This window comes from Stegostoma tigrinum, chromosome 8 (assembly GCF_030684315.1).
Source record: "Stegostoma tigrinum isolate sSteTig4 chromosome 8, sSteTig4.hap1, whole genome shotgun sequence".
NCBI lineage: Eukaryota > Metazoa > Chordata > Chondrichthyes > Orectolobiformes > Stegostomatidae > Stegostoma > Stegostoma tigrinum.
The window spans coordinates 84,418,162-84,433,113 of NC_081361.1; the positions used below are offsets into that span (position 1 = coordinate 84,418,162).

At 43.7% G+C, this 14,952-nt stretch overlaps 1 protein-coding gene across 2 annotated transcripts in view; it reads right to left on the reverse strand.

Annotated features, from left to right (window-relative positions):
- abcd3a (ATP-binding cassette, sub-family D (ALD), member 3a) overlaps positions 1-14,952 on the reverse strand; it is a 95,810-nt gene that overhangs the window by 57,637 nt on the left and 23,221 nt on the right. For both annotated transcript variants that reach the window (XM_059648061.1, XM_059648063.1), the window contains 4 exons: positions 11,166-11,254; positions 9,642-9,711; positions 6,101-6,198; positions 2,186-2,309 (listed from right to left, as the gene is read on the reverse strand). In XM_059648061.1, the coding sequence (XP_059504044.1) occupies positions 2,186-2,309; positions 6,101-6,198; positions 9,642-9,711; positions 11,166-11,254 (381 nt within the window). The remainder of the gene's footprint in view (positions 1-2,185; positions 2,310-6,100; positions 6,199-9,641; positions 9,712-11,165; positions 11,255-14,952) is intronic.

The following is a 14,952-nucleotide window of genomic DNA, read 5'->3' on the forward strand; positions in this document are numbered from 1 at the left end:
GCGGCCGCACTTGGAGTATTGTGTACAGTTCTGGTCACCTCATTTTAAGAAGGATGTGGAAGCTTTGGAAAGGGTGAAGAGGAGATTTACTAGGATGTTGCCTGGTATGGAGGGAAGGTCTTACGAGGAAAGGCTGAGGAACTTGCGGCTGTTTTCATTAGAGAGAAGAAGGTTGAGAGGTGACTTAATTGAGACATATAAAATAATCAGAGGGTTAGATAGGGTGGATAGGGAGAGCCTTTTTCCTAGGATGGTGACAGCGAGCACGAGGGGGCATAGCTTTAAATTTAGAGGTGAAAGATACAGGACAGATGTCAGAGATAGTTTCTTTACTCACAGAGTAGTAGGGAATGGAACGCTTTGCCTGCAACGGTAGTAGATTCGCCAATTTTAGGTACATTTAAGTCGTCATTGGATAAGCATATGGACGTACATGGAATAGTGTAGGTTAGATTGGCTTGAGATCGGGATGACAGGTCAGCACAACATCGAGGGCTGAAGGGCCTGTACTGTGCTGTAATGTTCTATGTTCTATGAATATGGGCACTATTATTGTGATGTAAGAAGACGGTCTTGCTTGTATGGACAGTTTTCTTCTCAGGGAATTTGGATTCAGAATTTCAGCTACAGCATGAATAGGAAGTTGAGACTGCCATTGTTTATACTTATCCTGACAAAACTGCGAAGAGGGGACAGAAACAGTGGCATGAATATGAAGTAAGTTTTTGTCTCTGTTTCTGATTGTTCTTGGATCACTGCAAATTAACAAGTGGAATGTCAGCTCATCCACACACTGATTATCACTCAGGCATTCTGGTGACACAAGGCTATACAGAGATCAAGGCCATGGTGAAAAGGTGATTTGAAGATTGTCAGCATTCTTGCGCAAACTGACTTTGTATCTACCTATGATTTTGCCATGGAGTGAGCAGCATGTAGATAAAGAGAACTATATCCTGGGGATACCAGGATTGGCTGTGATAGGGCAGCATGAAAGCCATTTTTGGAAATGATTTTGCCAAGATCAGATCGACAAAATGAGTGAGGTACAGCATATAGTTTTGTGCTCGTGTCCAGAAGATTTTATCTGTGATTCTACGTATCTCACACACGTGCCTCCATCCACATTGTGCTGTTTTGCCCACTAGAGAGCATCTCTGTAACATCACTGCATTCTTTCCAGGGTCCTAAAGCTTAATACAATGCTACATAATAGAAGAAAGGTGCTAAAGTAGGAATTTATGGTCATTTATTTCGGAGGATGGGAAAGGACAAAGCATCAGAGTCACCTCACAGTGGACGACAATTATGCCTCTAGTTGGGCGTCTTTTGTTCCTTGGCTTTTTATTGTATACTTTATATGGTACATTCCAACATAAAGTGTACACCGACAGTCAATATTATTACTTAAATGGTAACAATTGTTAGAGGTAACAAGGTGGAGAGCTGGATGAACACTGCAGGCCAAGCAGCATCAGAGCTGCAGGAAAGCTGACGTTTTGGGCCTCGACCCTTCTTCGCTGGAAACGTCGGCTTTCCTACTGCTCTGATGCTGCTTGGCCTGCTGTGTTCATCCAGCTCTACATCTTGTTATCTCAGATTCTCCAGCATCGGCAGTTCCTACTATCTCTCAAACAGTTGTTAGAGGGTTGCATTTTCAGTGTGGCACACCCCACTTATCTATTTCAGAGAAGAAAATAGCATTAATAGCTGTAGGTCAACATGCTCAGGAGTTGATGATTGAACAGAATCTGGTATACATGAGGACACTGTGAACAGAGATTTTTTTTTAGAACATTACAGCACAGTACAGGCCCTTCGGCCCTCGATGTTGTGCCGACCTGTCATACCGATCTCAAGCCCATCTAACCTACACTATTCCATGTACGTCCATATGCTTGTCCAATGACAACTTAAGTGTACCTAAAGTTGGCGAGTCTACCGTTGCAGGCAAAGCATTCCATTCCCTTACTACTCTCTGAGTAAAGAAACTACCTCTGACATCTGTCCTATATCTTCCATCACTCAATTTAAAGCAGATCCATACAGGGTACAAGCTAATTGGCCGATCAGAGGGCACTGGAAAAATCCAAGTAAAAGGGTTATGCAATAGTCATGTCATCTTAAATTAATAATCTGTGGTATTTCCGAGAGGAGGATTATGGAAGTGATAGGTATAACTCACCTTACTGAGATTTGAATACAAATCCACTACACTGTTGCAGAACTTCTCCACATCTTGAGTTAATAGCTGGTCGGCATTTGCTATTCTGTTGTCAAGATTACCCATTTTATAGTATGTATAACCTCTATCAAAACAAAAACATTTTTGCTTCAGTGAAAAAAAAATTTAAATATTCATAATGTTAACAATTAATATGGTGGATTCTAGTGGTTGATTAAAATTCCTCAGTCTAATACACTGCATAACTGACTTTAGACTCACTTGGCTCCTTTATAATAGTTTTATTGTTAAATTTTAGAAATAGGACATACAGTATGACAGCAGTAAGTAGTTGACATACTTGAGCCATTGTTTACATACTGCCTGTGGTTTTTGGCAACCTATTTCAAAGTACATTTTCTACAGCAGCTGCCTAACACCAACACACTTCTTTCTCATACGCAGCCAGATTTTGGGAAACTGAGGGACGGCAGTTACTGAGTCAGTGCCTTGTCTTACAGTGGCATTTAATCCAAAGTAAAACCACGTTGATTTGGCATAACCACTACGTGAGCAGGATCTTTCATTCTACAATATCAAAGAGATCATATCTGCCTACAGGTCTCAGTTGTGCTTTCTTAACAATGATTCTGCTCCTATTACTATTAATGGCAACTTCAAACTTTCTAAGAAATGCTCCCGTATGTGATTTGCCACAAAGTTTATTACAGGTCAATAACTCTAGGCTTTCACTGCATCTGTAGTTTATCCAAATAAGAGGGTAGTGAAGGGAAGCAATGCAGGGCAGAGGTTATATTGCAAAATTCAGTATAACCTCCCCTTAAAGAGATAGGCACATGTAGCTACACACTACATGTTTAAACGTTTAATTCACCTTCTTTGGATCACGCTAAGGACAAATAAAAACCTTGGACGTGATTTTAGTAATACCTGCCTGGCGGGAACATGTTTTTAAAAGAAAAAGCTGCAATATGCCACTCCATAGCAATCACACTGTTTATCATTCTAAGTACTCATACGAGTCAGATAGCCGGGGCACTTGTTGGAAGCAAATAGGACCCTCATGAATTAATACAACTCTGGATCCCAGTATATCGATGGTAGCCCTCTACCAAGGTTTTGGAGTAGATTTGCATGGATAAGGATGGATAAGGAGAATCACCAATTTGACAGGGACAACACCAAAATCCTAGGGCAAGCTAAGCAGAGGCAGGCACGGGAATTCCTAGAAGCCTGGTACTCCACGAAGAAAGCCATCCATAAACACACACCAGCACGAAGGAAAACAGGAAGTGAGACAATCCAGCTCAACAGACTCCACAGTTTAAAAACCAGGCAGGAAAACACCGCCTAGCCGAACTCGTCCTCACCCGCTACAACTTCTCTTTTGACTCCTCCCACTTCCTACAGACTAAGGGGGTGGCCGTGGGCACCCGCATGGGCCCCAGCTATGCCTGCCTCTTTGGAGGTTATGTGGAACAGTCCCTCTTCCGCACCTACACAGGCCCCAAACCCCACCTCTTCCTCCGGTACATTGATGACTGTATCGGCGCCGCCTCTTGCTCCCCAGAGGAGCTCGAACAGTTCATCCACTTCACCAACACCTTCCACCCCAACCTTCAGTTCACCTGGGCCATCTCCAGCACATCCCTCACCTTCCTGGACCTCTCAGTTTCCATCTCAGGCAACCAGCTTGTAACTGATGTCCATTTCAAGCCCACCGACTCCCACAGCTACCTAGAATACACCTCCTCCCACCCACCCTCCTGCAAAAATTCCATCCCCTATTCCCAATTCCTCCGCCTCCGCCGCATCTGCTCCCACGATGAGGCATTCCACTCACGCACATCCCAGATGTCCAAGTTCTTTAAGGACCGCAATTTTCCCCCCACAGTGATCGAGAACGCCCTTGACCGCGTCTCCCGCATTTCCCACAACACATCCCTCACACCCCGCCCCCGCCACAACCGCCCAAAGAGGATCCCCCTCGTTCTCGCATACCACCCCACCAACCTCCGGATACAACGTATCATCCACCGACACTTCCGCCATCTACAATCCGACCCCACCACCAAAGCTATTTTTCCATCCCCACCTTTGTCTGCCTTCCGGACAGACCACTCTCTCCGTGACTCCCTTGTCCGCTCCACACTCCCCTCCAACCCCACCACACTTGGCACCTTCCCCTGCAACCGCAGGAAGTGCTACACTTGCCCCCACGCCTCCTTCCTCACCCCCATCCCAGGCCCCAAGATGACCTTCCACATCAAGCAGATGTTCACCTGCACATCTGCCAATATGGTATATTGTATCCATTGCACCCGGTGTGGCTTCCTCTACATTAGGGAAACCAAGTGGAGGCTTGGGAACCGCTTTGCAGAACACCTCCGCTCGGTTCACAACAAACAATTGCACTTCCCAGTCACGAACCATTTCTACTCCCCCTCCCATTCCTCAGATGACATGTCCATCATGGGCCTCCTGCAGTGCCACAATGATGCCACCCGAAGGTTGCAGGAACAGCAACTCATATTCCGCTTGGGAACCCTGCAGCCCAATGGCATCAATGTGGACTTCACAACCTTCAAAATCTCCCGTACCCCCGCTGCAACACGAAACCAGCCCAGCTTGTACCCTCCACCCACTGCATCCCAAAACCTGCCCTGCCTGTCTCTGCTTCCCTAACCTGTTCTTCCTCTCACCCATCCCTTCCTCCCATCTCAAGCCACACCTCCATTTCCTACCTACCACCTCATCCCGCCTCCTTGACCTGTCCATCTTCCCTGGACTGACCTATCCCCTCCCTACCTCCTCACCTATACTCTCCTCTCTACCTATCTTGTTTTCTCTCCATCTTCGGTCCGCCTCCCCCTCTCTCCCTATTTATTCCAGAACCGTCTCCCCATCCCGCTCTCTGATGAAGGGTCTAGGCCCAAAACGTCAGCTTTTGTGCTCCTGAGATGCTGCTTGGCCTGCTGTGTTCATCCAGCTCCACACTTTGTTATCTAGGAAAACACACCAACGCTTCTTAGGAGGCTGTACTGATGATGTTACCCAGCAGGGTAATGAAACATCTGCAAAACAACAAACCAGCTCAGTGAGCCAACCAACCTCAACGGTAGACCTCCACATTTTAACTCAGGTCTGAATGGGAAACCTGGCATGGTTTTCCCTGAAAATCGAAGCAGGTCTGGAAGGAGGAAGAGATCTTCCAAATTATGTTAAACAATTTCCTTTGTTGCAGCTTCCCAGCTCAGGGTGTTCCAGCAGGCACCTCAAACTACATGATTTGCATTACTTCATGAGATTCCTGTCAGATTCCAGCAGGCACCTCAGCCAGTCAATTGCTGTTAGCAAGTAAGCTTTCTTTTGCCCTGGGCCCTCCAGGAACCTTCTCTCTAATGATCTGCTTTTTCCCAGTGAGTCTATTTTGTTACTGGCTATTGCTTCAGACTTCTTGAATTTCCTCTTCAACCCACCAAATAACTGCTACTTTCCCCTCAGCTTCAGGCAACTATTTGCCTGACAGTGATGTAGATAAGATCTGAGAAGTAACATAGTGTGGAAGTAAGATTTGTGAGCTATTTTTGCACTTGTTGCCTTTCCCACTATCTTGTTCCTCATTCCCAACTTAGGTGAAAAATTGTTGCAGTTTAAAATCAATCTCTTCAAAGGTGTTTTAAAACAGCATAGCTAGCAGTATGTGCAGTCGCTTTTGATCATCATTAATTTTAAACGATATTTTTGTTTGATAATGGCCAACGATTAAAATTATAATATTAATTCAAACTCAAGGCTCATGATTATTTGACCTTATACTTCTAAATCAATCAGAATACACAGACAAAAGAGTTTTATTTCAGAATTGTTGTATAAATTTACTTTACTGTTTTGTTCCAAAAGCTATTGACTTACTTTAAGTACTCCCCATACAGGTAGGTGGTGAGTCGTACTCTGAATCGAAGTTTTAGTTGATTCAAACCAAACTTTAGGAAATTATTTACCAGAGATATCTGAAGTAAGACAAGTTACAAATTAGCATCACTAAAAACTGCACTTAGGAAGTACAACTTCTAATTTTGATTAACAAGAGTATCATGAAAAAACAAGCATCTTTACAGCATTTTTTTAACTCATTCATGGGATTGTGGGTGTCAATAGCTAGGTCTGTCTTTAACGACCATCCTTATTTTTAATTTATTTATTATCATGCACATTTTGTTACAAAATACAGTGAAGTGTTGTATAGTATGTCATCATAAAACACAAAAAAATCAAAACATAGAATATGAAGACAGAAAAAAGAAATAAAGAAAAGGTGCTTAACTTTACAGTTAGAGATAATGGGAACTGCAGATGCTGGAGATTCCAAGATAATAAAATGTGAGGCTGGATGAACACAGCAGGCCAAGCAGCATCTCAGGAGCACAAAAGCTGACGTTTCGGGCCTAGACCCTTCATCAGAGAGGGGGATGGGGAGAGGGAACTGGAATAAATAGGGAGAGAGGGGGAGGCGGACCGAAGATGGAGAGTAAAGAAGATAGGTGGAGAGGGTGTAGGTGAACAGCAACTCATATTCCGCTTGGGAACCCTGCAGCCCAATGGTATCAATGTGGACTTCACCAGTTTCAAAATCTCCCCTTCCCCCACCGCATCCCTAAACCAGCCCAGTTCGTTCCCTCCCCCCACTGCACCACACAACCAGCCCAGCTCTTCCCCCCCACCCACTGCATCCCAAAACCAGTCCAACCTGTCTCTGCCTCCCTAACCTGTTCTTCCTCTCACCCATCCCTTCCTCCCACCCCAAGCCGCACCCCCAGCTACCTACTAACCTCATCCCACCTCCTTGACCTGTCCGTCTTCCCTGGACTGACCTATCCCCTCCCTACCTCCCCACCTATACTCTCCTCTCCACCTATCTTCTTTACTCTCCATCTTCGGTCCGCCTCCCCCTCTCTCCCTATTTATTCCAGTTCCCTCCCCCCATCCCCCTCTCTGATGAAGGGTCTAGGCCCGAAACGTCAGCTTTTGTGCTCCTGAGATGCTGCTTGGCCTGCTGTGTTCATCCAGCCTCACATTTTATTAACTTTACAGTTAGTTAGGTGCTCCACCATGGGTCATGGGGCTGGTGGCCAGGCATGAATCCTCTTCGCAGTGCTGTCACTGGAATGAAAGTCTCCTCTCTTCGGCACCATCGCGGGTCCACTGACACCCTCACCACTACTAGCCCTCAAATGGACGTCGCCAACGCAGACACCACCGATGCAGCCAGCGGCCCATACTCGACTCCATCGCCACCATGAGCTTGCTTTGGGCCCATCTCGATGATTTAGCCGGTGCCAATGCTGATGCTGCTCAGTATCATACCAGGCCCAAACTCACCCCCACTGCCATTTCCATGGATCTGTGCTGAAGGCAGACGCTGCCAGAATCCAAATTCTCCTCCACCACAACAGCCAATAGTCGGCACTAGGACTGCCTCATCGACACAGAAGCCACCGGGAACATAAACTCGCCTCTAACGCTACTGCAAGTCCACGCCTCTGGGCCTATGCAAGTCTGCACTAGGCCCCCTCGCTGTCACTGATGTTGACGCCATGAAAGAGCTCTTCAACAAGGAGTAAGTAAATCAAAAGGGGAGAAAACAAAATCAGAAAAGAGAGAGAGAGTGAAAAAAAATGAAATAAAAAGAAAAGTAGTTAGAGCAGATGAGCCCCAAGCTCATATGCACTATCCCACTGCCACGTTACTGGAGATACTTGCTATGGATGTGGTGGTGCGCTGCCTTCTCGAACCAATGCAGTCTTTAAGGTGTTGAGATAACTACAAAGCTGTCTGGAAGGGAGATCCAGGATTTTAACCCAGCAACAACAAAGCATCAGTGGCATAGTTTCAAGTCAGAACGGTGTGAGGCTCGGACAGGAACGCACAGTTGGTGGTGTTCCTATCTGCTGCTTTTAACCTTAAAGGCAGAGGTCACAAGTTTGAAACTGGCTGTTTAAGGAGCCTTGGTGAGTTCCTGCAGTGAACACTGTAGATGGTACACACTACTGGTCCTGTGGATCGGTGGTGAGGGGAATCAATGTTGAAGGTGGTGAATGTTTGTCAATCTAGCAGGCTGCCCTGCTCTGGTTGGTGTCACACTCCTCGAATGGTGTTGGAGCTTCATTCATTCAGGCAGGTAGAGAGTATCCCATCACAGTCCTGAAGTACGCCTTGTAGATAATGGTCAGAAGTTCAGCAGACGGCTGATAGGTTGCCCACTATCCTAGCCTCTGAACTGTTCATGCAGCCACAGAATTTATATGACTGATCCAGTTCAGTTTCTGGTTAACAACAACCCCAGGACACTGACAGTGGGGAATTCAGCAATGATAGTGCCACTGAAAGTCAAGTGTTAGAGTCAGAGCATGGAAACAGACCCTTTAGTCCAGCTCATCCATGCCAACCAGATACCCTAAATTAATCTAGTCCTATTTGCCAGCATTTGGCCCATAAACCCTCCCTATTCATATACCTTTCCAAATGTTGTAATTGTACCAACCTCCAGCACATCCTCTGGCAGTTCATTCCATATGCACACCATCCTGTGTGAAAAAGTTGATCCTTAGGTTCCTTTTAAATCTTTCCCCCCTTTGCCTTAAAACTATGTCCTCTAGTTTTGGATTCCTCTAGCCTGGAGAAACTGCCATGTCTATTCACCCTATTTATGCCCTTCAACCTCTGACACTCCGGAGAAAATAGCCCCAGTCTATTCAGCCTCTCTCTTTAGCTTAAACCCTTGAACACTGGCAACATCCTTTAAATCTTTTCTGAACCCTTTCAAGCTTAACAACATCCTTCCTTTAGCAAGGAGACCAGAACTGAACACAGTATTCTAAAAGAGGTCTAAAAATGTCCTGTAAGTCACAACATGACCTCCCAACTCCTGTACTCAATGCACTGACCAATATAGGCAAGCATACCAAATGCCTTCTTCACTATCCTGTCTAATTGCAACTCCACTTTCAAGGAACTATGAGCCTGCACGCCAAAGTCCCTTTGTTTGGCAACACTCCCCAGGATCTTGCCATTAGGTGCATACCTCCTGCCCTGATTTGCCCTATCAATATGTAGCACATCACATTTATCCAAATTAAACTTGATGGTTAGATTCCCGCTTGTTGGAGATTATCATTGTCTGGCACTCGTGTGACACACATGTTATTTGTCATTTATCAGCTTCAGCCAGACTGCTGTCCTCAGAATCTAAGGAGTCATGAATGGTGGAAATCAGAGAACATTCACACATCTGACTTTATGATGGAAGAAAGGTCACTGATGAAGTAACCAATGAAGGTTTACAAAGTAGTTGGGCACTGTAGATACAGAAATGCCTGCAGTTACATTTGACTGGCAGTCCAAAGTTAGCTATCTGAAGCTACTGATATAACAAGCAACAGAAAAAAAAACTTACAGCTGGCATTGCAGCCACAAAGTTGAATAAATATCTCTTGAAATCTCTGGTGCTCCGGCCAATAATTGCACTGTAAATCAAGACATGCAAAGACAAAGATTAGGTCTCAATTTGTTCAAAATACATATACACTATTATTCCAAATATGGTTAGAAAATGACTGAATGAAATGCATAAAAGATCCATAACCTCGCTTGTCTGCCTACACTGCTCTTTCAGCTATGACAACTTGTTGCTTTCAAACTCTCATTGAATAATCTTCGAAAGAATCAGAAAAGAAAAAGCAACCATTCACTCAATGTAGGAATCATGGATAACAATGCACAGGATCCCACTGATCAATGGCAGAAAAGTTCTCACTATATGTCCACTTTCCAAAATTCAGGCTTCCCAGATTTATAGAACCGTGCAGCACAGAAACAAACTCATCCATGTGGACCAGGTTACCTAAACAGAACAAGTCCAATTCGCTTGCATTTGGCCCACATCCCTCTAAATCTTTCATATTCGTACGCCTGTTCAAATTTCTTTTAAACACTGTAACTGTATTCACCTATACCACTTCTCTGGCATGATGTGGACAACACTCTGCCAGCACTGGACTGGGGTGGACAAGGTCAGAAAATCACATGACTCTAGGTTATAGTCTAACAGGTTTATTTGAAAAGTTTTTAAACCTCACTCCTCCTCCAGGCGTTAGTGAGAAAGGTGGTATCAGAATTTTTAAGTCAAAGTTCAAAGGGTCACATCACTGAGAAGGGTGTATTAAACAAATCTAAGATGCTGTCAGAAACTTCCAGTATACTGGCTCCAGCCACCTCCTATTTACCATGGACATGCAATCCCTTTACACGTTCATTCCCCACCAGAAGGGTCTTAGGGCTCTCCACTTTTTCCAGGAGCAAAGACCTGAACCATCCCCACCCACCATCACCCTCCTGCGCTTGGCTGAGCTTGTCCTCACCCCCAACAACTTCTCTTTCAACTCCTGCTATTTTCTTCAGCAAAGAGGGGTAGGCATAGGTACCCGCATGGGCCCTAATTATGCCTGTCTCTTCATGGGGTACATGGAACATTCCTTGTTCCAGTCCTATTCCTGCCCCCACCCACAACTCCTTCTCCAATACATTGATGATATTGTTGGAAAACTTCATCAATGCTTACCTCTCCATAAAAAGCCTTTATAAAAGCTGTATTCTAATCCCATTCTAGTGAAATATATTTGTTTTAAAAAGAATGTGTATCAACTACCACTGTAATGAATACTAAAATGAGCTGACTCAGAAAATATTCTTAAGGACCTCTCCAGTCCACAGTTAGGTGAAAATTACTTTTCGATGGTTTAAAGCAGAACAGTAGGCCTCATGGAAATTCAGCCAATCTTATTTAAAGAGTCCTAAACAATTGGGAGTAAGTGGGACTGGATCAAAAATGTAGTTTATTCCGTGAAAAAAACCTGTCAAACCAACTGTTCCCATATTTTTATCCAGTAGATATGTAATGAACAGAGATCTGCAAACATACCTTTCAATCATAGTTCCATTTTGAATCATCCAGACATCGCAGTAGGTTCGAGCAACAAGCATGACTGCAATGAGAATCAGGTATGCAGACTGGAATGAAAAAAAACAAGGATTTAAAAAATATTAGCTTGGTACAAACAAGACATCTTCCCCCCAATAGTTACAAAGGTTCATTTCTTTGGTTGACCTTGACATCTTGCACATGAATACCACTGTACGTTGGTACTACAGGGGACAGTTTTTCCTTTAATTCCTCACCACGTGATCAAGTGGATACCAAGCTAATGCCACATGAGAGGGAATAGAGAAAAGGAAACTAAAATAAGCGCAGTACAACAACTAAATTAGGGACTGCAACGGGAAACAGCTCACAGAACATTCTCCGTTCACCCTTCCTGGCTACAGAAAGGCAAAGAATGCCGAAGGAAACCAAAGAGAATGGAAAATTCATTTTCACTGCACCCAAACTTTGGGGTAGAAGCACTGATTGATGCATTAGAATTTGAATACTACACTACACGTACACACATGTTCGTTAAACCAAGAAATTGCCACAGAACCTGATCAATACTCCTTAAGGTTTGGTAGGTTAATGCATTTTACTACTATACTGAACGAAATAGAAAAGACTAAGATTTCAATTTTAATCTCTGGGCTTGCTGGAGCCACTAGGGAGGGCTTAACCTAGTGTGCCAGGTGTTTGGGGCCCTAATCAGTAGTGAGACAACAGTGGGGTGCAGGTTGGTACAAAAGTTAAAGTGAGCAAGTTAAATGAACAAGGCACGGAAAAGCACCTTAGGGAACAAGGGAAAACTGATGAATTAAACTACATTTATTTCGATGCAAGAGGCTCACAGATAAGGCAGAATTAACTCAGGACATGGATGGGAACATGGAGCTGGGATATCATAGCTACTGCATAAACACGGATGAGGGAGGAGCAGGACTGGTGGCTCAATAGTTCCAGGGTATAGATGCTACAGGAAGAATGGAAGGGGAGACAGGAGGAAGGGGAGTGGTGTTTTTGATTAGAGAAAACATCACAACAGCACTAAAGAGAAGATATTCCTGTGGGATCATCCAGTGAAGCAATATGGGTGGAACTGAGAAATAAGAAGGGAGTGATCACTTTGATGGGATTGTATTATAGGCCCTCCCTAATAGTCAGCCGAAAATTGAGAACCAAAAATGTCAGGAGATCACAGTTGTAAGAATAGGGAATTTTAACTATCAAAATATTGAGGGGAATGTAGGTTAGGTTATTTTATTTTTGGATTACGAATATTCCACGGCACAACATCGTGGGCTGAAGGGCCTGTACTGTGCTGTACTTTTCTATGTTCTAAAATAGACTGGGACTACAATAGCATTAAAGGACTTTGAGGAGGAATATATCACGTGTGTTCAAGAAAACTCTCAATCATTATGTCGACTGCCCTACTAGGGAAGGAATAAAACTCTACCTTCTCTTGGGAAATAAGGCAGGGTTAGTGACTGAGGTGCTAGTGGGGAGAACTTTTGGGACCAGTGATCAAAATTCTTTTAGTTTTAAAATCATTATGGAAAAGGATAGGCCTAGTCCACGAGTTAAAGTATTTAGTTGGGGCAAGGCCAATTTTGATGGCATTAGACAGGAATTTTTAGAAGTTGATTGGGAGCAGCTATTTGCAGGTAAAGGAGCATCTGGCAAATGGGAGGCTTTCAAAAGTGAGATAATAAGAGTTCAGGGACAGCATGTGCCTGTTAGTGTGAAGGACAAGGCTGGCAGGAGTAGGGAAACACTGGAAGACTAGAGAAATTGAGGTTATGTAAAAGAAGAAGGGCATATGTCAGGTGTAGACAGCAGGAATCAAATGAATTCCTTGACAAGTATAGTGGGTCCAAAGTTTTTGAGAAGAGTATAGCGAGTGTGGGAGTACACTTAAGAGAGAAATCAGGACGGCAACCAGTGTACAAGATTGGATTATGCTATCTGCAAAAGCTAAGAGATTCTCCAAGAATATTAAGTTCAACAGAGTAACTAGGGAGAGAATAGGGGCCATTAAAGATCAATGCGTGGAACCAGATGCGATCCTGAATGAATATTTCATGTCAGTATTTACTGTGGAGAAAGACATGGAAGTTACAGAGCCCAGGGTAATAAATAGTGATTTCAGAAGAGGCGGTGCTGGAGGCCTTAAAATGCATAAACGTAGATAAATCCCTGGGACCTGATCAAGTATATCTGCAGTATGGAAAGTTAGGGAAGAAATTGGAAGGCTCCTAGCAGGGATATCTGTATTATCGACAGCCACAGGTGGGATGTGCAAGATTGAAGCTTGGTTAATATTGTCCCACTACTTAAGAAATGCTGCAAGGAAAAGCCAGGGAATTACAGATCGGGCAGTGGTGGGCAACTTGCTGGAGGTGATTCTGACAGTCAGGATCTGCATACATTTAGAAAGGTAAAGGCTAATTAGGGATAGTCAGTATTGCTTTGCGTGTGGGAAATCTGTGTCTCACAAACTTGATTGAGGGGGATAGATAAGATGAATAGCCAATGTCTTTTCTCCTCAGGGTAGGTGAGTCCAAAACTAGAGGGCATAGGTTTAAGGTGACAGGGGAAAAGATGTTAAACGGGCCTGAGGTGGAATGTATTGAATGATCTATCAGAGGAAGTGATAGAGAGGGGTACAATTAAAATGATAATGTGGCCAGACACATTGATAGGAATAGTTTAAGGAGATATGGGACAAATGCAGGCAAATGGGACTACTTCAGTTGAGGCAACGTGGTCAGCATAGGTGAGTTGGGTCAAAGGGCCTGTTTCCATGCTGCACACCTCTGTGACTCTATAACATTGTAAATTTGGTCATTCAAAAGGATATGAGAAATCTATCATTTTTACAGAAGAATCACAGCCTCAGATTTTATTTTGCGTTTCCTTCAATTATCTTCAATATCAATATTTAGGAAACACTAACAGAACTTTAAGATTGTTTTCATTGCCCCGCCAGCAGACGGTGAACCATGCTAATCACCAACAGCAAAGTGATTTAATCACACAAGAATACTGCATCCGGAGCAAAAAAAATCTCAGGCCTACTGAATCCAGTTTCCCAATATTGTTATTCTATCCTCCTTTTTTAAAAAAATCTCAGCACTTCTTCATGAAACATTGAAATTTTTCCCTCTATCTCCCCAAAATAGTGAAAAATTAATATGTCTATAGATATTAATTCAATTCGTATCAAAAGATGTAAATTAGCTTTCAATCAGCAACTTGCTCTGACAACATTACGACTTTATATGGCAGTTATACTTTAAGAGGAGATAGAATGTTCTGAATGGTGGATAGTACGATCATAGCAATATTATCAGCAGACATATCTATATAATTTGGTTGTCATGGGGAAAGAGGTTTAGGTCAAAACCTACAGAAAATAAGATAAGTTTTGACGTCCTGACACAACAAGAACAGGGTAGCTGGCCTTTCTGGACAAAGGCTCAGGGATGCAGAGTGGAAGTCAGAAATAGTTGCTGCTCTGCATTATCCACTAAGCAGGATGAGGGGGAGGAGGATGAATTTTCTGACTTTGAAAAGATGGGCCTTGCAGAGTTTTAATAATTAAGCAACCACTGAGTGAGTCTTGTTGCGGGAGGTTAGCTTAGGGACACTCAGAAGACCAAGCTAAGTGACAGGGAGAAGGAAGTGTGGTGAAAAGCTAAGTATCACTTCACCTGATGAAGGAGCTGCACTTTGAAAGCTTGTGATTTCAAATAAACTTGATGGCCCTTACGTTGGTGCC